We start from the raw sequence: 25,229 nt of genomic DNA, 5'->3' as shown, positions 1-25,229 counted from the left end.
AATACTTTTTTCTTTTTACCAGAAAATCCTCCTGCATCCACAAAAGTACTGCTAAACGAATAAGGTGTAAGAAACATCATGCATTATGAATATTTTGCAAAGTCATATAGAGTGAACTTGTGAAAACGTTTCATGCAGTTTTGATGGAAGTTTCACATGAGTACGGTACTGAACAGCAGTTCTCTGGTATCCTGCAGACAGAAGATGCATTGTACATGATGAAATAAAAGTTGCAGTAGCCTGTAACTGGTAGAAGAGGTGACTTCAAGCAGCATTGCATGTGGCTTATGAAGTGTTACTAGGGCAAAAGACCTGAAATCACCTAGGGAACATCTAAAGAAAGAATTTGTGACTCTTTTTGCTGTAGCTGGCTGTAAGGGATAGGATAAAGGTCATATATGTATGTAAAATATATGAAGCATTGTAAATGTATTTGCATTACAGAATTTCAAAAGGTACTTCTATTCAAATAGGGTTTTTTGGTTGTTTTTTTCTTTCTTTTTCTCAGGATTAACAATCTGTGGGCACAACTGTCTGCTAACTGCTGAGTGGATGTCTGCCAGTAAAATTGTGTGTCGAGTTGGACAGGCTAAAAATGACAAAGGAGACATTATTGTTACTACAAAGTCTGGTGGCAAAGGAACTTCAACGGTTTCCTTCAAACTGCTTAAACCTGAAAAAATAGGTATTTTTCTTTTTCAGATTCTACCTGTTTTCTTTGTTACGCACGTATATAACTTGAGTGCCTTTTAGATAAAATGTATGTTTAAGAGGGATCCATCTACCTCAGGGTGATCTCCAGTTGTTTTGAAAAAGCAGAGTATATAAATAAAAGGTGTAACCACATACATTGATAAATTCATGCTATATGTGAAATTAATCCTCCTATCTCAATATCCTGATAAACCCCTCAATGACTAATGAAAAATAGCCTTTATTTTTCTGTAAGAAGTATCACTAAGCTTTCAAAATTTAAAAAAATAAAAAATCCTAATAGATCCAGTACATGTAACTACTCTTAAGTGTACTAGATAAATACAAAATATAAACCTAAAAAATATAAACCTTTATACCTAAATCCTAAGCTGGTTGTTTATCCCTTGAGTCCTCGGTGACGTTTCTTATTTGTAATTCAAACCATCCTGCAAGATGGAAAGTTTTAAGTATTTCTCATGAGATGCTTAACCATTGAAATAATGTTGCCAAGCAGTCTAGGACCTCTGCCTAATCTAGAATCCAGTCTAAATACCCTCAGGACTGAAAATGCTTTTTTCTGAACACGTCATTGATGAGGTTGGATCATTATCTTTTCTAACACAGGGGTTCCCACATGAGCTGTTTTAAGCTTTTGTTCTCTGTGGTTCAGTGGCACTTAACACAGAATTTCTCCCCAAGCTGTACTAGGTTCTTAATAATAGAAAGGTGAACGAAGTGCAAATGTTACACAGTGAAACTTTTGGTGATGGGAAAGAAGAATGATACCTTAGAAAATGGATGTGAAGATGGTGTTGCTTCTTGGGTTGTTGGGTATGTTAAAAAAGGACATAGCCAATAGTAGAGCTGGCTGCGTTTTTGGCCATGGGCCAAGACATATGGTGCCTCACCTTTACGCATTGTCTAAGCTAAGGCTTTGGAAACAAAGTCAGTTCTGTGTCCTTGGAGTCATCTATTTTGGTATATGGCCAAAATCTACTTGCTTTTTGGCTAGTGACTGCACAGGAAAGGGATCTTCCCCAAAATATGTGAACAAGATGACCTCCAGTTAGTTTCTCATTTTGAAAGTAGTACATGACAAGGTTTGGACACATACCAGAATACTTGGAGGAATGAAAGATACTAATACTCTGTGATCAGGAAAATGCTCTTAATGTGCATGAAACTGTACTCTGTAAGAGGGTAATGATTGATGCCCAGCCTTGAAGATCTTTTCAGCAGCTATAATAAAATAATATAGCATAATTGCATCCAGGTTGCTTTGCCATGTATCTTCCAATATATTACCTAGGCATGCATTTTATATTTATCAGGATTTTTCAAATTAATTCAGTATGTTAGAAGTTGATGGTGCTGGACCGCCCTTGTTGTTTTAAGGATCTGTGCTTTGTTTTCTCTAGGTATCTTGGATCAGTCTGCTGTCTGGGTGGATGAAATGAACTATTATGACATGCGCACTGATAGGAATAAAGGGATTCCCCCCCTGTCCCTACGTCCAGCTAATCCGCTTGGTATTGAGATAGACAAGTGAGTACCAAATGCCTTTAATCCACTTTTTTAGTGTTTTGGTTTGGTTTTTTTTTCTATGTGTGCCTTTGTGAATTCTACAAAAATTTAATTTTTTACAGGGCAGGGAAAGATTTAAAAATACATATATTAGTTGTATGCTGTTTGGTACTCAAAAAAAGTTGTTAGTGTATGTTCTATCCTTTTTCATCATCCTCATTTTTGGATTATGAGTTAGAACTGTAGATAATCTAAAAGCCTGATATGTTGAACCCCAGTGATGCTTAGATTTTGTGGATTGGTAAATAACCTCAGGCTGTGGATTTATACGTTGCAGTTATGGAATACATACTGTTTCATTTGAGGTTCGTGGGGATTTTGAGGATGTTTAGATTCTCGTGTGTTGCTAAAATTGTATTGATAAAGTGATTTACCACATCAACTAGTTTATTTCATTAAATTTCTAATACTGTTTTCCAGCCCACAGACTTATTTACTTTCATTTGTAAGTATGGTAAAATTTATGACAATGTTTTCTGAAATAGAGTTTTACAGTGAGTGATAAATGGAATCAGAGGACTTTAAATGGGGCACTCTTAGGGCTCCAAACCTGGCCAGCTCCCAGAAATAGCCTCAGGAATAACATTTCTCTTGTTCAGGATACCAGCTCTACCTAAACCAAAGGCCATTTAAAATGGAACTATTACTAGGGGTCTCATCTGCTGAATACTCTGTTTGTGAGGGGTAGTGCATTGAAGAAAATCTGTAGTATCCATTTTTACCTTGTTCTAATGGGGAATTGGCCTTTTCCCAAAATCTTAACAGGATTTATTTTGGATTTGCCATCACCTTTCAGTGTCTGGCTGTGCATTTCTTTCCTAGCTTGAATATGTATTTTCCTTTCTTTTCAAAGTACTAACCCATTTTTTTGTAAAAAAAAAAACTGAATATTTTTTCTCTTTGTAAGTATTCTTCTCCAGCTTCTGATGTAACTTCTGACAGGTGGTACTTTCATCTTCTCCAGTTTTCCAACCCTGTTAGAATGTGAATTCCAGGACTGTGGACAGTACTAGAGCATCTTATTAGAAGACTTCTCTCTCTTCTTCATTCTCCCTCCCTGTTTGTAAATAAAAAAGAAACAAATAAATATAATCCTTTTTACCACAGTGCTGCACTGTCCAGCCAGTAGTGAGTGTCTTGTTAGCTGGTTCTCTTTAAGTTACAACTTTCTCTGGTGGCATGCTCAGCTCATTATTCTGTAGGGATGGCGTGGATTCCTTTAACCTAGCTGTTAAGTTCTTTGCGTTTGACAATGTTCCTCTGTTGCTTCCTTGCCTCAGTACAGATGAGAGTTTTCTTCTTGATGTTTTTACCAACTGTTTATAAAAAAATTATTGGTGATAAAGCTATTATTAGTGATGATGGAAAAGTAATGTGGGCTTTAGTAAAGCTTTCCCTGTAGATTTGCTTCTCCATGGATTTTTGTACTTAGTTCTTTAATCTATGTGATGTATTCTGTAGGCGTTGCATAAAAATAAATTTTTAATCTTATGGCAGCTACTCTTTTAAAATTACACTATATTAATTTGCCTGGTTACTTTTTTAATGAAGTGCTTAATGTCAAAGCCCATATAGTATCTTCTCAAACACTGTAAGAAACAGTTGTGACTGGCTGACGTTTAAAACTAATATTGTCTGTTTTAGTCCTGTATTTTCTGAATCCTGCAAGAGCTCTTCCAATATTTTATCTGTGATCTAAGTCAAGGTAACTAGTTCTGTTGCATAGTCCTCTATCCATAGGTCTCTCACAGTACTTCTTTCTTTAAATACAATGGTTATGAAACAGTTAATTTTAATTTGTTCTGATTTTAACACAACTTCTAATGTAATGTTTGAACTCATAACCAAAATTGGTAATTCTTGGTTACTGTTAAGAGAATGCCAATGTGATAGATTAAGATATTTTTTTTTTTCCAGAAACAAGAACAGCATTAGTTTCTGATTTGTTTAATCTAGTCAGAAATATGCAAATACAGACAGGAAAGAACCTTTCTTTGAAGGAGGGATGGGGGAAATAGGGGAAGTGTTTGGGCCTGATTTATTGTTCATTGATCTACAGTTTATTGGAGGTGAGGCATGAAGGTTATGGCAGGCACTGGGGTTGAAAATTACCAGTTTGAGAAAAGGAACACTAGTCGATATAACAAGTAATTGTATTGAGGGTAAGTTGTGAATATGGGAAAGAGGAAAAGCCTGATCTGACCTCGTGCTCTGGGTGACAGCACACTGTTAATAGTTGTGACTGTAAATGGAACATTCTGTGTTTAATTAAAAGCCAGTGGAGAAGCTTTAATAATTTGCCTAAAAGATTGGAGCAATGTGCTGTTTATTTAAACTATTTGGTATTGGAAGTTACTTTATCAAAGCAAACTTGTGCACTTGAAAGTACTTGACATATGGGATGGGTGAGTAATGAGAAGTTGTACAAGGTAGTGAGAAAAAGGCAATTATAGATTAGGAAGAGGAGTAGGTAAGCAAGATGTTAGCATTAACATTACTAGACATTGGAATAATTTGTCACTAGAACTGATAAAAGTGAATAGAATTTGGGAATGCTTTAAAAGAAAGGCTAATATGATGAAGAGCAGTTGTGTATACAAGGAGATGGGACTCTGCAGCGTAATGGATCTCTCCTTAGTAACACCTTTGACTTCTTTAAACTGTTTTTAAATATATGCAGATTGGGATTTATTTTAATTTTGAAGCTGAAGCATTCAGCTTTGGTCTGACTTGGTGGAATCTGCAGCCCTTACAGCCTGATGACTAATAAGGAAGGGAAAGGGGGTGTCTTCTGTTCAATATGCAAATAGTGGTAAACAAAAGAAACATTTAAAGAGAGGACAAGGGAGAATCACAGTGAAAAATAGATGTGAAAAAATAGGATAGGAATAAGCTAGATAGGAACATGATGAAAAGAAGGCAGGAAGTGGGTAGACTACAGACTGAAAGAGAGAAGTCCTCCTTCTAAAAGGTGATTGTCAGTCATCTGCAAATGATATAGGAAAGAATCTGCAGCATAAGAGATAGTTAGATCACCTATCTGTTGTGATGTTTATTGTTTGTCTTTTAATATGGGTTATGCTTGGTTCTAAAAATTCCTTTCTTGGCATTTTAAAACACTGTTTATGGTACTTTGTCCAACTGAAATGTGCTTGAAAATTAATCTTATCTTTTGAATCATTTAGGTGGGTACTTTCAAGGTCTTGCAAATGGAACATTTAAATGCTAAAAAAATCCTGCAAGTAATGAGCAGAAGTGCTTTAGTACAGCGTTTCATTAAACAATTAGGCAAGCACAGGGATAAAAAAAACATCTGACCCAGCAGACTGGGATTTAAGTGAACAGGAGGTTTGAATTGTGCATTAAGGGAAATAGATAGTATTGGCTATAACACATTCTGTTAATAATTAGAATACTGCCAGTAGATGTATTCTAGGGGCTATATATATATATACTCAAAATATGCACTGGCATTCTCTTTTCATACTCAAGTTGCAAGGTTGCAAAATAAGAAGTATGGATTTGCAGTCATCCTCCTGATTGTTTTTTAAATAGCCAAGATATTTCAAATGTTATATGTGTACATGATGTTCAAGCCATCATCTTTCAGCCTGCAAGGCAAACAGGTAGTAAGTATACGTAATCTATGGTTGATAAGTTCTTCATGTTTTCCAAGAATTAATTGCCTTTCTTGTGCCATACAACCAAGAATCTTAGTTGCTAAATAATAATGTCTGTTGTAATGAAACTTGAACTTGCTGGTTATTATGTTTCAGTTGTGACCCTTAGAGTCACAGATGTATTCCTAAAGAGTTTTAGCACACATTTGTTCTCCTGCCTCGCTAAGAATTGTTTGGTTGTCTTTGAAAACACAGAACAGGTCCAGTCAGGTCAACTTCTTTTTACATTGCTATCACTTAGTGCAGATTGTGTGTATGCTGCAAAGTATTCTATTCACACCAGAAAATAAATATTTTAAATACTTAACCTATTTTTTTTACTTTCCAGAATGGAGTAAAGACTGATGCAAAACTTTAATTTTTCTATCACTGTCTTTATGCTGGCTTTTAAGTGCAAAGCAGGTCTGTGCCACCTTCCTCCCCAAGGAATATTCCTGGCTGTGGTGTTACACAGATGTAGCCAGTAACCCTTACAGAAGGTTTAAATAGCTTCCAGGAAGAAAAAGACTATCTAGAGTAGTTGCCTCAGTCTAAAAAATGTGGAAACTTGGTATGAAAATGCTAACATTCACAGCAGTGTTGCAGTACTTGGATTGGTTTTAGCAGCTTAGAGCTGTTACTAAAGCAGGCTGGTAGGTTACATCCTACCAACATAGGATTGTTCAGAATTTTGAACAATTCTGAGAGAGAATGTGATGCCTGTTCCATTAGGGCACTGGTTGAATTCTGTTAGTGGAAAATTTATATCTATGTAATTGCTTCTTCAGGTGTACCACATGCATTTCCCCTCCTGCACGACAAGTCCTTATTTAATCAAAGGTTACCTGCTTCCTCTGCCTACTCTGTCAGACTTAAGAAAATCCATTCTCTCCAAAGCAGTAACAGCAGTTAGACCTAGTGGTGGTTATAACATTTTTGAATAGTGTTTTTGTTGTTTTGCATGTAGAAGAGGTCATTATGGTAGATCCATCTCGTACATGAAAGCAAATGCTGACATGCTAAGTACATTCCACATACTTCTGTATCCACCCACTCAATACAGATGCTTCCCTCTTCCCACGCCAGCTTCCAAAACAGTTAATCTGGGAGGAAGGAAGAAATGATCTTACACTGCCCCCTAATGGTAAACGTCCGTTTACCATCATGAGATAGGAAAAGACTTTCTGGAGGCTTTGAAATTTACGTATTTTTAAGTGGGTTGTATGGAAATGCAGTCAGTTTCATCCTTGAATGTGATGGGTTTGTGGAAGCTTTTATCAGAGGGATGCGTGTGGAAAAGTTGTGAAACCTGTGGGAGGGAGATGCAGTATATAGTATTATACAGTCCTATTTTTATGATGTTAAAAAAAATGCAGCAACACTTATTACTTGTAAGGCTGATGTGTCAGTTGCAACCACCAGCCTATAAACTCCTAGTGGATTTATCTCATTCTGCCACTTCTCAAATATGATTGTCATTTTGCTGTCGTACTTCTGTGAAAACCAAAGCTCCTAGGAAGCAGTAGTGCATCCTTGTCTTTTTGCTGTTGGGAAGACTTTTGTTGGCACTTTCTGATTTGTCGTGTTTAGTCTACGCCAGCGTCCCTTATGCTGGTTTTCTTGCATGCATTATTAACACAGTACAGCTGGTACAAAGCCTGCTTCTAGGAGTCTGACTGGTACCAGACAGAGGGGGGAGTATATAGCAACTCTCGCTGGAGCTTGTTTATGCTGGTTGCTATTCAGAATCTGTGTTTATTTAAAGTTGCTCCTTTTGACCTAAAAACTCCTGTGGAATTGAGGTTCAGGTTACCTTTTGGTGGCTGTATCCTGTTTTGCTACCTGCCTTTAATCTGCAAATATTGTCATGTATGCTGAAAAGCATACGATAAGATTCTTAAGCTCTGGGAGCACTATAGTCTTTACAGAAAAATTACAATTTACTAAGCTGCATTTCTAGTCAGGCTCTGTTTATTAGCATCCTTTGCATTTTGTTGCTGTTACTCAATTGTGACTGCTTGGAGACTGTAATTTACTCATGGAGATTACAACTAATCTTAAATTTCTGGGGAATATAAATGATCTGTACATTCACAAGTTCTGTAGTAAAATGTGTTTAAAAGAAAATAATAAAAGCTAACATACATGCTGTGAGGTTAGGTTAGGTTTCATTTAGTGAGTATCAGGCTATACAGTACCGAAAGCTTGGGGTAGTGGAGGGTGGGACTTGTATTGATGGGCACATGTGGTGCAAGTGAATTGATTTTTACCCATGTGTTTTGAATCCAAAGTAGATGTGCACACACATGTAAAAATGTGCAAGCAAGGGCCACTGCATCTAGTATCGTGTGACTGCTTAGATACACTCATAATGTCTCTGAGGGAAGTGAAAGTGTGTAGTGGCTTGAAACCAAAGTTATTTTTATTATAGTTCACATGAATATAAATCTTAATTACTTCAATACTTGAAATTGGTTTTGATTAATTAATAGGACTCCTTTAAAATGTTAACTAGGGATCTAGTACCAGATCTAGTTCTGTTTTAAATAAAATAGTCTGCCTAGCAGAATGTACTACCATATAAATCAAATATGTGTACCTTTGCTGAAATTGTAAAGGTAGTGATGTACGTAGACTTGTCAAGGGTGGTAAACTTCTCTCTTCTGTGGTTTTCTGTATTCAATTTGTGGGTCCTGGTTTCTTTTACAGTGATTGGTTTTTAATCAATGATTAAGTATTCAGAGTTGCTTCTGGAAATGATTCTTGTAAAACGAGCAAATTAACAGGAAAATTATCAACAGTTTCATTGCGTGTCAGCATGGTCTCAGCTTTAGCTCTAGTTCGTATTCACCCCATAATGTTGAAATGACTAAAACAGAAATACTTTCTCAAGTCACATATGTGCTTGTTTAAATGGTAAGCATGAGAAACTTCCAAGGACTTATTTATTTAATTTGCTAATGGAAGTTAATGAAACAAACTTGTGTGTATGTGGAGTCAGTCTCTTTTTAGATGCATCTGGCCAGACGTTTTAGAAGTACAGTTGCTTTTCAGTTTGAACTTTTTAGTGAGCAGCTTGTTGTGAAGACAGCTGTAACAAGTCATTCCAAGCTCCCCATATCTGTTAGTGGAAAAACTACTGGTGAAAGTTATGAAAAATAAGGGTACTACACCATAGAGTATAATATATTGTTAACATACCGCACACATTCACGTTCATGTTTCTACTCTGTTGTGACTATGTCTAAAATATGTCTGCACAGATAAAAGTAGCCATAAACGCATTGTTAATGTATGGTTCTGCACAAATATATCTGCTGGAAAAAAGGTCCTGGTAACTTTTCAGTGCAGACAAACGACAAAGTGAAACACCCCCCAAAACGCCAACCCTTCATTTCTGCTGCACTGTCTGTGGGTAGAACTCATTTGCAGGAATTTGTTATATCCATAACTAAATTATTGGCCAACATCATATTATCATACAGATAAGTAAAAACTTTTAGGTTTTTTTCCCTAGGAATTATATATATCATGCATAAGCTTAAACTACCATGCATATGTCTTACAATCTTGCAATAATAAGTAGCATTTGGTATATTTGTTGAGTGTGGGGGGGGTTGTGTAATATTTGTTTCTTTTGGATTTTGAGGAAAATATATTGAAGTTCTGAAAATATGAATAAAACTCTGCTTCTCTATGTATACATGCCCTTATATAGTACTTGCACTGAATATCTGAGTCTCTTCTGGGGTAACTGAACATTTCTAAGTTTTTTAGTTACCCGCAGAGATACTACCATGTGTGGATTTACATAAAATCTTTTTTGGACAGCTGTGCCATGTATCACATGTGAAGTACTATCATATAAATTCATGTCCCTGTTTGACACTTTTTGCTACTTTGAATGAAAAATAATATCTCTTATAACAGCTTTAAAAGAAAGATAAATCAAAACTTTTTCCCTTTTGCATCCGTCAGCATTTTCTGCTCACTAACTGGCATTCAGGAAATTCAAGTTTGTTGGTAATCATGAATCTCACTACTTATGTTTATAAATCTTTTAACATTATCATAGAATAGTTTGGGTTGGAAAGGATCTTAAGATCATCTAGTTCCAACCCCCCTGCCATAGGCAGGGACACCACACACTAGACCCTGTCACTCAAGGCTCTGTCCAACCTGGCCTTGAGCACTGGCAGGGATGGAGCATTTACCACTTCTTTGGGCAACCTGTTCCAGTGCCTCACTACCATCACAGTAAAGAACTTCTTCCTTATATCTAACCTGAACTTCCCCTATTTTAAGTTAAACCTATTCCCCTTTGTCTTATCGCTACAGTCCCTGACGAAGAGTCCCTCTCCAGCATCCCTATAGGCCCCCTTCAGATACTGGAAGGCTGCAATGAGCTGTCTATGCAGCCTTCTCTTCTCCAAGATGAACTGCCCTAACTTTCTCAGCCTGTCTTCATACGAGAGGTGCTCCAGTCCCCTGATCATCCTCGTGGCCCTCCTCTGGACTTGCTCTGACAGCTCTATGTCCTTTTGTTGAGAACACCGGAACTGTGCACAATACTCCAGATGGGGTCTCACAAGACCATAGTAGCGGGGCAGGATCACCTCCTTTAACCTTACCACCTTTTCATTGAACACAGAAATGTTGGGACCCTCATTTTTTAGCTGCTACTTCTGCTTCTCACAGTTTTTTCTATATCTCCTTTTCATATCTTTCATCACTTTTTTTTTTTTTGCATCTCATTTGATTATTTTTTTCCCCTATTATAAAAAGTATTGTTTCATGTGCCTGCTTTAATCAGGTGCTACTGATGAAGGACTCCTGTGCCATGTCATTAGTTATGTAGGTCCTTTGTACCTGCTTGTGCTAATGGCCATTTGGCTATGAATAGCAACTTAGAAAAAACAACTCTTGTTTCTTTATAATTGTACTTTTTAATGCATCTGCCTCTAGATTTACTTCACTTAATCTGCTGTTTGCTTTTTGTAGTAAAAACAGTTTTAACTGGTTTGAAATATGTTTAGATTACAGGAAAAAAAACCCAACTTAAAAAACCCTAACAAATCATTGGGTTTATGTCCATTCAGATGTCTTTTCATATCTATTAAATGTAATTCCAATAGCTGACACTGGATTGCTACGCCCATCCAAGTCTGAATTCAAATGCAAAGTATGGCAGGTTTGCTTTTGCATACAGTGCAGTTTTTATAGCAGAGTTCACCCAATGTACAAGCATCAGAGAGGGATGTTACTGACTTTTGGGTTTGATGTAATCCAAAAGTGACATAGTACATTTTTAGAACAGGCTAAAATGTTTCATTTGGAAGATATCTGCAATGATAATTTTGTCCAACTGCCTGAGCAATTCAGGCTGACCAACAGTAAACTTGTTTGCCATGATTATTTCTGGAGATGGGATGCAGCTGGTGATAAAGAGTGGTGAGTGCCCCTGGTGATGTATGGTGGAATGAATATGGCCAAGCCTTCAGTGAGTGTCTGGACTGAATGATGAAGATAGTCATGTTTCAATCAAAAAGTACTTTAAGTATTTGTGTTACACTGACCTAAAATATATGGAATACATTTTCTGTAAATCTATCCTAGAAGTTACTTGTAGTTTCAGTAATAGCTGTTGTAGAGAATCTGCTTTCACAAGAAATTGGCTTGCATGCTATCTTCATGCATTGTAAGACTGAGTAAAAACAGACAAAACATACTGTATCTCATGACATGCTTTTCTTTTATGTTTTGTGTACTATGAATGTAGATCACGGTATTGTTTTGCAAGGGGATTATTTTAACTCGGGATTTCTTTCAGTGTTTGCATATAATGAAAGAATGCTCCAAGTATCTCCCTTCATGTTTCCATGGAACTTCTCGTGCACATGAACCAATAAAAGTGATGGTGTAAGATCACTTATAAGTTGTCAAACTGGTGATGTCCCGTTGTTTTAAATAAACGCTGGTTCATGGCTTTTAGACAGTATTCTCTCTTATTTATTTGACTTTGTGTACTGATTTTTCTTTTTGAAAGGTAAAATTGATTTGGAGTACATTCAGCATTGTAATGTGGTCCTGTATTTCAGTAGTAGTAGTATCATGGTGAGTCTGTCTAGTCTCATTTTTTGAAGGCAGTAGTTCTCCTTCTTTAGAAGCATTTTGTACTGAGAACATTTCTGTCATATGTGTAATAGTGAAATCAAAGTGGTAAAATCAATTTTACTCAGATTAGATTTTAATCTTTCCCAGTCACGCTACATGTGCCTGTAATACCAGGTTTAATTTCATGGTGGGATAAAAATTTGTTTACATCTTGTTCAAACATGATTTGTTTTTTGGGTTTTTTTTTTGTTAGGTTTTTTTTTTGGGGGGGGGTGTTGTTTTTTGGGGTTTTTTTGTGACACTTTTAATTGTAAGCTGTTCACAGGAATGTCTCACTGAGTAAATGCATATTCATATTTTCAGAGGCAGATTTCCTCAAAAAGATTTAGAGGCACTGTTTCCTGGGATGAGTGCTGATTTTACTAGTGAAAACTTTTCTGCTGCCTGGTACCTGATTGAGAATCATTCAACAACAAGGTTTGTTGCTGTCATAAATTATTATTTTAAATGCAAGTTACTTGATACTATTTTATTATACATGTGATCTGTCCCTGGTGGTTGACACTTTAAGTAATAAACCTGTTCTATACTGCCTGTGGTGTTTCTGCTTGGCTAGAAATCAACCAGTTTGCTCAATGTGGTTACAAGGAAAACTTACCTTTTACTCAGACCTGAATTCTGGCCTCTTTTTTTTCCTCCCCAGGCCCATGACATATGGAAGTTGTCTTCAGGCTAAAGCCTTTTATGAATCAAGAAGTTAGGCAGCGTGGGCTTAAGTGAAATTTCTAGTCATGTTAAGTGATGACTAGAGGCTGAGGATAAGGGCACTGAACAGACAACTCAGGGCAAATCTGTTAATAGTAGTAGTTAGCTTTTAATTAACACTTGTGGGAAATGCTATAGTAAAAGAAATTTGACAAGTAGTATCTTTACTGTAAATCTCTTAAAAAATATTGACCATTAACATTCTAATTTGTTAATCTAGTTCATAATATGTACTTACGTGAATGTATTATGTGAATATATTTTTGCATGTATAACTGATTTATTTGCATATATTTGAATAATACTAGAAGCCGATTTTAGTAGAGATGATGAGCCTTTCTTGTCTTCAGCTGGGTATTCTGATGAGCATTTTGAAGGGAAATGCCACTTTGCAAACTTACCTTAATTTTTTTTGTTATCTATGGTAGAAACAGCTGTGGGTTGGTGGCTTCTGGGGTTTTTTGTTGGCTTTGGATGTTGTGTTGTTTGGTTGGATTGTTGTGGAGTGGTTGTGGTGTTTGGTTTTAGGATCTCCAGAAATAACCATTAATCTACTTGGGAAATACTTCCATTTCCTCTCAGAGTGGTGGTAGATTGAAGAGCCAAAACAGCAGCAAGAGAATCTTATTACTCAATATATATGTATCTTTTGAAATCCAGGAACTAAGAGGAGTGATTAAAAATGAACTGTGACAATCTGATAATTTAGGGAGTCATCAGGTTTTTAAAAAAAGCTGATGGAATAGTAAAGTGAGAAAAAACAGCTTTTGATGTAGCTGTCTTTAAGAAATTTCCTTTACCTGAGGCCCTTGGACTGTTGCCATCTTGTTGCTCATTCATGCGGGCACCAGTGATGCTGCCAAGAGAGATGTAGAACAGATCAAGAGTGATAGCAAAGCCCTGGGGACAAAAGTGAAGAGCACCTTTGATTTACAGGTGAAGGGGAAGGCTTCAGGTAGTGAATGCATCCTGTAGGATTAAGGTTCTGTAGGCTCACAGATGGCTGTACCACTGTTTCAAAGGCAGCTTGTTTTACTTCTGTAGCCATGGATCCATCACTAAAGAACACGGACTGCTAGTGAGAAATGGGATTCATTTGAAAAAGGGGGGTGGGAGTGTCATTGCATTTTGCGGTTGTCACCAAAGATTTGCCCTTTGTTGACAAGGACATCAAATTAGGAATAGCAGGGAATGATCATAACAGTTTGCAGTTAAGCAAGGGACATAGTTCTCCATGTTCAGTGGGGGCACTGACAGTGCTGTTGGGAATTGCAAAACCAGTTGGAAGGATCTAACCACAAGTGCCTTTACACACTCATGTGCAGCCTGAGAAACAAGCAATGTGGGATTAGATAAGCATATCATCAGAATAAAGTGGGATATCTCATGTGCTTAGTGATCTGTGATGCATGGGAAGAGACCCTCTGAGAAAGGTACCCAGGAAAGAACTGGAAAAAAACCCCACAATAATGTCATTTAACCAGAATTACCAGTTGTTCATGGAATATGAGCAACAGCATATGTAATGGTTATACCTCTAATGTAATAGTGTCAGTAAACCCACTGATGCATGTTGGTGCATGTCAACAGTCGGAAGTCATGATCCTCTTGGCCCATGTATTCCAGTGGAATTAAAAGTATTATTTCTTGGTTTTAAATGAAAGCTGGGTTGTTTGTTTTTTTTGTGCGTGCGTATTGATTTGGTTTATATTGGTTTATAAAATATAAATCTTAGCGTTAAAGTTGCAAAAGCTATGTAAAACTTAACAGGAAGAATGGCTCAAAGAGTGGGGTGAATCCAGTAATGTTTTGAATATAATTATAAATAGCATTTTAAATAAAGAAGTAAGCCTGATTTTTTTGTTTTGATTTGCAAAAATGTGTAGTCTTAGAAATATTCTGGAATTGTATAATTATCTGCCCCATATCATTTGTGCTGTTGTCCTGGACACATGCAGCAATGTTTTAGTTCTTGTCCTCTGTGTAACCTCAGGTACTGGGAACGCTAGATGTATGGTGCATTGTTGTTTTGGGTAGCTTATGTCTATTTTTTCCTTGAAGGAAATTCTTTTAAGCAATCGAAATAACATGGGAGGTGTGTTTTTTTTTTTTCTCTACCCCCCACCCCCCGGGCAATGTCCTGACAAATATAAATAAACCATTTAAATATACTATTAGATCATCAAATAACATGAAACAGTACTTAGAAAGAGAGCTGCATAGATTTTTTTTTTGTTATTTTGAAAATGCTTGTGGTAAGTACTACTTGGGTGCCCAAGTAGACCAATCCAGCTTTTGAGTAATGTGATTTCTGTCCAGTAGATGGAAACAGGAAGTAAAACAAAACATATCATAAAGAAATCTATTCCAGCACAAGTGATAGGAGCCCTCCATTTACGATTAAAAATTAAAACGCAAAACCCCTTTGGATTGAGTAAACTGTCATTATTGAAAATCACACTTGTTAGCAATTATTCAGTCCTTAATAGTTGTTGCAAAAGTAGCTGACTTTATTTTCCAAGTAGTTTGTTCTGTTTATTCATTAGCTGACTTTATTCGTTTATCAACAGAGGTCTTCTTGTTTGTTTTCAGTTTTGATCAGCTCAAAATGGCTGTTGTGAATTTGAAGAAACAAGCCAATAAGAAAAATGAAGGAAGTCTAGCTTACGTGAAAGGAGGTCTCAGCACATTTTTTGAAGCACAAGATGCTCTGTCAGGTAAAGATGTTTTGCACTTACTAAATACAGTATAATAGAAAAGACACTATCTGTATTTATGGTTGAATTTTAATATTAAAAATACTGGTTTTCTTCATAATCTCTTCTAAAAGTGTCTGATGAGCCAGAAATCTTTATTGCGTTGGTCACAAGCTGATTGTTGTGGTATATTTGCAAAAGATAGTACTGAATGCCATCTATATTAATTGGAGGCATTTGATGAAACTGCTTAGACCACAGAACCAGAAAAGAGAGGAAATGTTGAACTGGAGATAATATTATGATGACTTAAAAGCTGTAGCAACATAAAAACTTGGTTTTATCCTGTAGTCAGACTAATATTTATATAAATATTGAGTACACTCTGACTTGAGAAATCAGATGGCCTTTACATTCTGCTTGCCATAGGGAAAATTCCACATACAAGTGAGATTAGCTTAGTTGTCTGTGCCATTCTATATATATATATGTGTGTGTGTGTGTGTGTGTGTGTATCTTTATGTATACATGCTCAGACTTAAAGCATAAAACTGTCTCTGTGGTAACAGCACACTGTGGGCTGCCATAGTGCTGTCTGGTTAAGAACTGTGCTGGATAAGAGTGACAGTGCTGGGCCATTCCGTATAGGTTTAACATTTACCACTGTGCTGTTCTTCATAGTTACTATATGTTGCAGGGTTATCAGTCCTGATCATTGATGCTGTGTTATGGGTACCATGGGGTAAGAATACCTGTATCTAGTCGTAGCTTCAGCCAAGCTAGAACTTCAGTTGGCTTTAGGAGCACTGCTTTAGAGATGTACTGATTTTTTTTTATTTATTTTTTTTTCTTGACCAACTTGCAAGCCACTCAGTTACTGTCTGACAGACACGTGTGTCCTGGGAAAGGGAAGATTTTTTTTTTTTGAGTGGAGTCCTTATTAAGTACAAGAAAAAATGATAATAAGCTATTACTTGGTGAATCTTGAATATCTTGAAAATGTAAAAATCCTGATTTTTCTTAAATAGTTCAAAATCCTAAATAATCCTGAACAAATACTGATATGTGACTTATTTTTTCACAACTAAATCTGCTTTGTATATAGACTATCAAATAATTTAAAAGATTAAGTTCTATTTCCAAAGAGTTACTGCTGTGGATAAAATTTAGTTCTGACAGACAGGTGTTACCTTGCAAGATTATTTTTTTGACCAGCAAAAACTTAGTGGGATGTACAGAAAGCTAATGCAAACCATAAATGTTGTGAGGTTTTAGAAGGACTGAGCACAACCAAGTGACTTTTCTCATATCTATTAAAGTGTAGGCTTCTTGCCTTCGGAGACTGATTTCATGATAAATGAAGAGGTTGGAGAGCAAACAGGAATGTAAAAAAAAAATAGTAATAAAATAATGATAGGGAAAGCAAACTCATTTAGTTCACTAACTACTATGTTCTTAATAAAAAAAAATCATGACCATATTAGTGTATATAAATATATAAAGGGGGAGTGTCACGGGGATGGAGCCAGGCTCTTCTCAGTGGCAAACAATGATAGGACAAGGGGCAATGGGCATAAACTGGAACACAAGAGGTTCCACTTAAACTTGAGAAGAAACTTCTTCTCAGTGAGGGTGACAGAACACTGGAACAGGCTGCCCAGGGAAGTTATGGAGTCTCCTTCCCTGGAGACATTCAAAACCCGCCTGGACACGTTCCTGTGTAACCTTATCTAGGTGTTCCTGCTCCGGCAGGGGGATTGGACTAGATGATCTTTTGAGGTCCCTTCCAATCTCTAGCATACTGTGAAATAGCTGTAATACTGTTTTGCATGTCTTATCTGTATCAGTGTTATTTTTACCTACAGTTAGAGTTTCTCATTGCAGTCCTTTAGAAAAATTAACTCAAAACTTTGCATGAGTTGTGGTTCTTGGTGCTACTTTTTACCTGTAACTAAAATAGCTTGGTTTTGTTTTCCACCCAGTGATCCCACTTAAGAGCTCAAAAGGGAACAGGGTTGTAGCTTGTGCTGTTATAAACAGTCAATTAAAGTAGTAATAAGAAAGAATGGCCTTGATGCTGTTGATAAAAAAATTAGAGACTTGAAGTCTTAGTATCTTACAGATGCGGAGCTGTAACACTGAACTGCAGAGGGCTTATCAATACAATATTATTTTTTAAATTCTGAATCCAATTTCTTAATGAGGATGCTTGCAGTCACAGCTGCCTTCTTATTCATATTACTTCTGAGGGAGTGTAGCTGGAAATATCACATTATTTTTTAAAGACTTGAACCTGTGATGGGTACAATCAACTGTTAAGGTAGATGTGGAGAGACTTCCAGTAGTAGCAAAACAAAAAGGGTATCTTTGGTAATACAACACTTTTTTGCCCTTACACATGTAAGGGTGAATTGGCGTGTCTTATTTTCTCCTTCAAAAAGGTGCAACTATGATTTATATGCATTTAAACAAAGCTACAGTAGGAATAGTTTATATTTGAAAGCTGAAAGATGAGGGACAGACACAGCCTTGGTTCTGCAAACTTTCATTATTTGAAGCTGAGCATACAACTATTACAGATGAAAAGTGACTCAAGGTAAAGTCATTATTGAACATATCTAGTCTGTCTTCTAGGATGATTGAAGTTTCCTGAGATGCTTTGTTTTCTTTTGGTTTATTTATTTATTTATTTATTAACTCGCTTGCTTTGGGAAGATTTCTGAGCTCTAATGGATCTTCTGAAGACACATTTTTGTTGATTGGCTTTTTTTGTTGATACCTCTCAATTTTTCCCTTCAGATATCCTAGGACACAACTTCCAGCCCTGGTGATTATGCTTTGTACACTGCAGGCTTGTCTTGTTGTAGAGTGGAGCTATCTGTGTACAGTTATTTCTCCTAGGTTTCCCTAAATCGGTATTTTTTGAAGGAGGCTCACTTTAAGAGGTATAACACTTTACCAGGTACTTCGTATTTTCATCTACTGGCACATCTGTTTATGTTTTAACTTCTCTTAACTGAAGCGTATTTAACAGTGCTTGTTTCAAACAGATGAACTGGGTCTGGGAAACCCTGAATTACTGATTGTAGTGCAGCTTTTTCATTAATTTGTATCAATAAAATCAGTCCGATTTTAATTGTACTATGAAACTGTATTACATATTTCAGTGAGTATTAATACTTTCCCAAATAAGCATTGAAAACCATAAAAAGCTATCCCAAGATGTTTACTGTATCTTAGAATCATAGAATAGTTGGGGTTGGAAAGGACCTTAAGATCATCTAGTTCCAACCCCCCTGCCATGGGCAGGGACACCTCGCTCTAAACCATATTACCCAAGGCCTCGTCCAACCTAGCCTTGAACACTGCCAGGGATGAAGCATTCCCAACCTCCCTGGGCAACCCATTCCAGTGCCTCACCACCCTTACAGTAAAGAATTTCCTCCTTATATCCAACCTCAACTTCCCCTGTTCAAGTTTTAACCCATTACCCCTTGTCCTATCACTACAGTCCCTAATGAATAGTTCATCCCCAGCATCCCTATAGCACCTCTTCAGATACTGTAAGGCTGCTATGAGATCTCCATACAGACTTCTCCAGGCTGAACAGCCCCAACTTTCTCAGCCTATCTTCATATGGGAGGTGCTCCAGTCCCCTGACCGTCCTCGTGGCCCTCCTCTGGACTTGTTCCAACAGATCCATGTCCTTTTTATGTTGAGGACATCAGAACTGCACACAATACTCCAAGTGAGGTCTCGCGAGAGCAGTATAAAGAGGCAGGATCACCTCCTTCGACCTGCTGGTCACACTCCTTTTGATGCAGCCGAGGATACGGTTGGCTTTCTGGGGTGCGAGCGCACACTGAAGCCAGCTCATGTTCATTTTCTCATCAATCAACACCCCCAAGTCCTTCTCTACAGGGCTGCTCTGAATCTCTTCTCTGCCCAGCCTTTAGCTGTGCCTGGGATTGCTCCGACCCAGGTGTAGGACCTTGCACTTGTCATGGTTAGACTTCATGAGGTTGGCATCAGCCCACCTCACAAGTGTGTCAAGGTCCCTCTGGATGGCATTCCTTCCCTCCAGCATATCAACTGAACCACACAGCTTGGTGTCATCGGCAAACTTGCTGAGGGCGCACTCAATCCCACTGTCCATGTCAGCGACGAAGATGTTAAACAAGACTGGTCCCACCACCGATCCCTGACGGACACCACTCGTTACTGGTCTCCAGCCGGACATTGAGCCATTGACCACAACTCTTTGTGTGTAGCCATCCAGCCAGTTCTTTATCCACCGAGTGGTCCATTCATCAAATTGATGTCTCTCCAATTTAGAGACAAGGATGTCGTGTGGGACAGTGTCGAATGCTTTACACAAATCCAGGTAGATGGCATCAACTCCTCGACCCCTGACCATCAGTTTTGTAGCCCCATCATAGGAGGCCACCAAATTGGTCAGGCAGGATTTCCCCTTGGTGAAGCCATGCTGGCTGTCACCAAGCACCTTGTTGTTTTTCATGTGCCTTAGCATGCCTTCCAGGAGAATCTGCTCCAAGGTTTTGCCAGGCACAGAGGTGAGACTGACTGGTCTGTAGTTCCCTGGGTCATCCATTTCCCCCTTCTTGAAAATGGGGGTTATATTTCCCTTTTTCCAATCGTCGGGAACTTCACCTGACTGCCATGATTTTTCAAATATGATGGCCAGCGGCTTACCAACTTCATTTGCCAGCTAAATCTTGTGGTTTGGAAGTTGTTTACTGAGAAAGTAAGAGGTCAAATAGGACAGAACCTTTGTTTGTTTGGTTTAATTTCTTGGAAAAGAGAATTGCCTTATCAGATCCTCCTGTCTCTGTGCCCATTAGCTTGGCTGACAGTTTGACAGTGGCTTTGCTGCAGAGGGTACAACAGAAAGGAGGTTTGTTCCATCAGCTGAAGGGACCTGCAAACTGAGCTGAGGGGAGCTGGGCTCACTTCAACTTGACCCACTTGTCAATGTTGGGATGTTCAGCTGATTTATTTCCCATAATTCTAATTGCAGCCTAGAAAGTAGAACTCCTATAAGGGCTGCTGTTTATATGCTTGTGTTTTATGGTCATGAGCAAGTCATGTCCTGCACAGAAGTTTTGTTAAGCAAGTAAATTAACTTACTTCGTATATACTTTTTCAGAAGCATTCTTTACAAAGAGCCTTTGGCTGCAGAGTTACTTTTAGGTGTAAAGGGGCAAAAAAAAAAAAAGGAAAACTTAAGTGAAAGGAAAAAAAATAGGGAAATGACCACTTCAGACACTCAATTATGCAAAACATGCCAAGTGTAACATCTGTATTGGCAAGTAAAGAAGATGATGTGTCTTTGAAACATGGGTATGTTGGACAAATTTGTGATTTAGGTTTGACTTTCTGATTTGCCATGGCAACAGTTCCTCTTGTGCAGTTTCAACTACAAACACATTCTACTTGATTGCTGGCTGTTGCAGTATTATTCCTTTTTCCCCTTTCCAGTCCTGTTCAGAAGTGTGGCCTGTGAGAATGCTGGTATGATAGGAAACTTGGACTGCAGTTGGCCTTTTGTCTATACCCTATATAATACATAATTTTTGCCTGGCTGAAATGACCCTGTATCTGCTCAATGTCTGGTTTGGGTTTGAGGTTTTTTTTTTTGTTTGTTGGTTTTTTGTTTTTTTTTGTGGGGTTTTCTTTCCTCCCTCCTTCTTCCTGTAGGATATTTTTATATTTCATCCCCTAAGGCCCATTCTAGGATGAGCATGTCAGGGATCCAGGATCTGATTCAGTATGAATAAGTGAATTCTGTTGCCATTATGTCTGATAAATTAATTTGCTCTGAAATTGCAACCAAAGAAACCACTGGATCTATATTCAGTTTTGAGTCAGACTGTGAATTTGAGCAAATTTTAATTTAATTTAGTTGCTGTGAATCTTAAACTGATGCTTGTCTGTGCTCCTTCGCTTCTGGCTTTTGAGGAGTTATGTCATGGTTGAATCTAAAGAGAGTGCATACAGCCAACATTTCATTAGTGATTCTCTTTGCAAACTAGACTGACTTACTAATTTTGAAGTGGTTTTGCATAGCTAGTTCTTAATCTCGGTTCACTCTTTTGTCTTTGTTTGTCCAATGAAATGCTAACCCATGACTGTTTTTGCTAGGTGGTACAGCATCAGACTGCTATACCAGGTTTTGCTGTCGTCACGTTCCTATTTTATAGCATACCTAATTCATGTTTTTGCTTTACTTCAGTCTCATACATTTTCTCAATAGTATGAGTTTTTATTAAACATATGGATTTGAGTAAATCAAGTCCAGACACATGACTACTACCTAAATATTATGCAGCTGACTTGAAATGGGGTAGAATAGTTCTGTGTTGAGTGCTATGTGTGATGGCTCTCTATTAATGTTAACTTCCTCATCCCACTTCAAGCAATAGAAGGGCCTTTACAATATAAGAGCATCCTGCTACTGTAGGGAGCAATTTTCTTAACCTCTATGAATTATCATATTAAAAGAACAGGGTAAATGAAACAAACTGGCAAGTATAAAACAAGGATGCTGTATGTGTCAGGCATGTGTTTAACACTGTATCAGTCACTTCAGAGTAAAAGTTTATAGGCATGTATGTGTCCCACAATAGATGCAAGTTAGATTATTTCAGTTCAAGGATTAAGATCATACCTCCCAAGTAGTCATGAAGCAATATGTGTGCAATAGATGTGCTCTAAGCTCACTGTTTAGTTTTCCAAGTGGATGCTTATATCTGAAGGCATGAGCTATCTTTGTGCTACCCTTATAGACAAAAGCTGAATGAGAAGCAATTGCACTAGCAACTAGTATGTTGCCCTTACATGTATGGGCCTCCTTATGTATGTACAATGAAAGAATAGGCATACTGATTTAAGTTCTCTTATTGAAAACTTGTGTTCTAATTTTGCAGTACTAGATAACAAGGGAGACATTGCAATGAGCAATGTATGCTGAGAGAGAGATGTCCTGACAAAGGAGTGGCTGTAAAGTATGTAAGTGGTGGTAGGTAGTTCAAGTAGTTTAGTCTCATGCAGATGCTTCTTCATGCAATGCCTATGATCAGTTTCTGTAGCAGACCAATTTTTATCATACTGTAACTCTAAAAAAGCATGAGTTACATGATTGTGATTGATGAAAGGCTTAAACTTTCCTTTTATACATGTTCCAGGATAGTGTTGTGTAAGGGGTGTTTTTTGTCTCAAGCAAGATATGGTCTGATTTTAAAAAGTGTGAAACAGCAGGAATTGTCTTAGTCCATAGTGAAAGTTCTGTGATTAAGCCAGTATCTGATATTATGCTGACTTCATATAGAATAGCTTCTGTTAAATCAGTAATCATTTTAGAGACACAAACTGCTAGCAGTATTTCTCCAAGCGTATGCAGTCACGGCAGCTGTTAGCTACTGTGTGACCGTCATGTTTTATCAATTTGTGTTTTTCAGGTAAGTTAATTTTTTTTGTTCACTCTCGAAAAACAAGAAAGCATCAAAAGAAAGATTGGGTTTGCAGTTGAAGTTTTCAAATGTAATCAACTGCAGTTATTTTCTAAGCGTGTAGAAAATTACCCACGATTATATTTGAGCCAGACTTGACCTACAAACCATAAAACCAGTTTAATTTCATGTTACATGATTCCATCTTGATTTCCATACCATTTTTAAAATACATGCAACATTTAAAAGCTGGGTTTATTTCTTCCATTAGCTTTTGTAGATACAGCAGGTTAGTAATGTATTGGTAAAAAGAGAACAGCATTTCCCATGCTCTAAAAATCATAAACATATCAAGAAAACTTAGGGGAATAAGAAACAACCAAAACAGACAAACAAAAAAATAGCAGTATTGACTAACGTATAATAGACTTTTTTTTTTAAGGTTTTCATAGTGTAATATATTACTAGCTCCATTCATGACATGCTGTCTTTATGTATTGCTTTGTTGCAATATAATATATAACAATTATAATATAAATTATAACATATAATTTGCTCATTATATGTAGCTATGCACTCCTGTTGAATCCATTCAGAAGAGTTTCTGCCCTACATAGGGGTGCTGTTCTCATCAATAACCTTCTTATATTTTTTTTCAAATTAAAGAAAATCATTAATCTTTTGATAAAGGAAACCAAAGGCATTTTTATTCATGCACTGCTGTGAATCCTGGCATCATCTTAACATGTGTTCTTTATCCCTCCATTATTGTGCTTTGGTGCCAAGTTCTTTATAGTTACCACATCAGATCTTCAGAAATACTTTGCTGAGTCAGTCTTTCCTTTTTTTTGTATTGACTCATCTTCTCTCCCACACCTCCTCTTATTTTCTACATCTGACTAAAAGGGTTTGGGATAAGATTTTTCATATATAGTACATTTCTAGCCATCTTTTAATCAGAAAATGGTGGAAAACTTGCAGCAGTGTTGCTTTGAGCTGAGTTGGGCTGAGGAGGTTTTGAAAATGCCACTCTTGGTGCCTATCACAAAATAGATTTTAAAAATGTACATTAAAATAAAAAATATATAAAATATAAACATAAATATAAAAATAATAAAGAAAGAATGATATTTGCAAGTCAAAAACTGCATGATCCTGGCAAGTGTAGTTTAATTTGTTAGATTTATGGTTGCCAAGTAAAAAAAAATATCCTTCCTTAGATTAAATAAAGTTGCTTTCAACACAAGCAACAACCAATTAATCGCGGTTTCTTTTGCTACAAGGCCTGTACGAAGGTCTATTTGCCAGATTGAGCTTTGCAGGTGTTTTGATCAAATAGAACTGATTCTGAAGTATTTAGTCACAGAGATTGTGAACTGTAAACTTAGTCTCTTCACTGTTGTTAGTATCTCAGTGCAGTTCTGAAGTCTGCAGATGTTTAAGTATTCTGATTTAGCTGGGAAACTCAAATTGGCAAAGATGATACAAAACACCATTAATTTTCTGGCCTTAGCTGAAGCATCTAAATCTAGCCCCTCCTCATCTTTATTTATTGTATGCTTCTTATAGTAAAGCCATGACCATCATGATAAAATTTTTAAATAAGCTGCCTTCAGCATGTTTTACCTTTTGTTGCCAGTATATGGGCATTGCTAGATGTTTAGATGTTGCAGTTTGGTTTTGGAAGTTCTTAGGTGTGTCCCCTTCAAAAGTAATATTATAGTTAATTGGCCAGCAATTAATGTTATGCAATTAATGGTTTCAAAGGTCTAAATTTTAAAAACATCTAAAGCAATATACATCTTAAGGATCTTTTATCCACATCAGTTTAGGAATTGTCTTTCAAAAATGTGCTTCACAGAATTATTTCAAAATATGTAAATTAAAATCATTGCACTTTGATGCAGTTCCAATAGTACTTACAACATTTGGTTTTAAAATATCTATTTATGTTGTGGTTGCTGTTCTGATGAGCTTAACTTTCAGTATGTAACATTAATTGCAATACAGTAACTGGCTCCCCCTGTATACATGATGTATATAAATGTGATAATATGATCAGAACCTTTAATGTTTTGTTACATAATTGTAGAGGTATTCTTATAGGTAAGTGGTGTCCATGTCATATTTAAAATGTGTTGAGGACATTTAAATGTAAAATTTAAAAAGCCATCTCTTAAGGTAGACCTCTGTTCCTTAAAATATTCAAGAATCTTTTAGATTTATTTCATTTCATGCGAGTGTTG

General features: G+C 37.0%; 1 protein-coding gene across 4 annotated transcripts in view; it reads left to right on the top strand.

The window, feature by feature from the left end:
• The window catches only part of EXOC2 (exocyst complex component 2), a 127,426-nt gene that overhangs the window by 17,867 nt on the left and 84,330 nt on the right, over positions 1–25,229 (top strand). For all 4 annotated transcript variants that reach the window (XM_061346617.1, XM_061346618.1, XM_061346615.1 and 1 more), the window contains exons 3-6: positions 509–685; positions 2,115–2,241; positions 12,417–12,530; positions 15,411–15,535. In XM_061346617.1, the coding sequence (XP_061202601.1) occupies positions 509–685; positions 2,115–2,241; positions 12,417–12,530; positions 15,411–15,535 (543 nt within the window). The remainder of the gene's footprint in view (positions 1–508; positions 686–2,114; positions 2,242–12,416; positions 12,531–15,410; positions 15,536–25,229) is intronic.

Source organism: Neopsephotus bourkii, unplaced genomic scaffold, assembly GCF_033783945.1.
Source record: "Neopsephotus bourkii isolate Nb327-2 ecotype Australia unplaced genomic scaffold, CSIRO-AGI_Nbou_v1 NB_272, whole genome shotgun sequence".
Classification (NCBI taxonomy): Eukaryota; Metazoa; Chordata; class Aves; order Psittaciformes; family Psittacidae; genus Neopsephotus; species Neopsephotus bourkii.
This window is presented reverse-complemented; position numbering and strand designations above follow the sequence as displayed.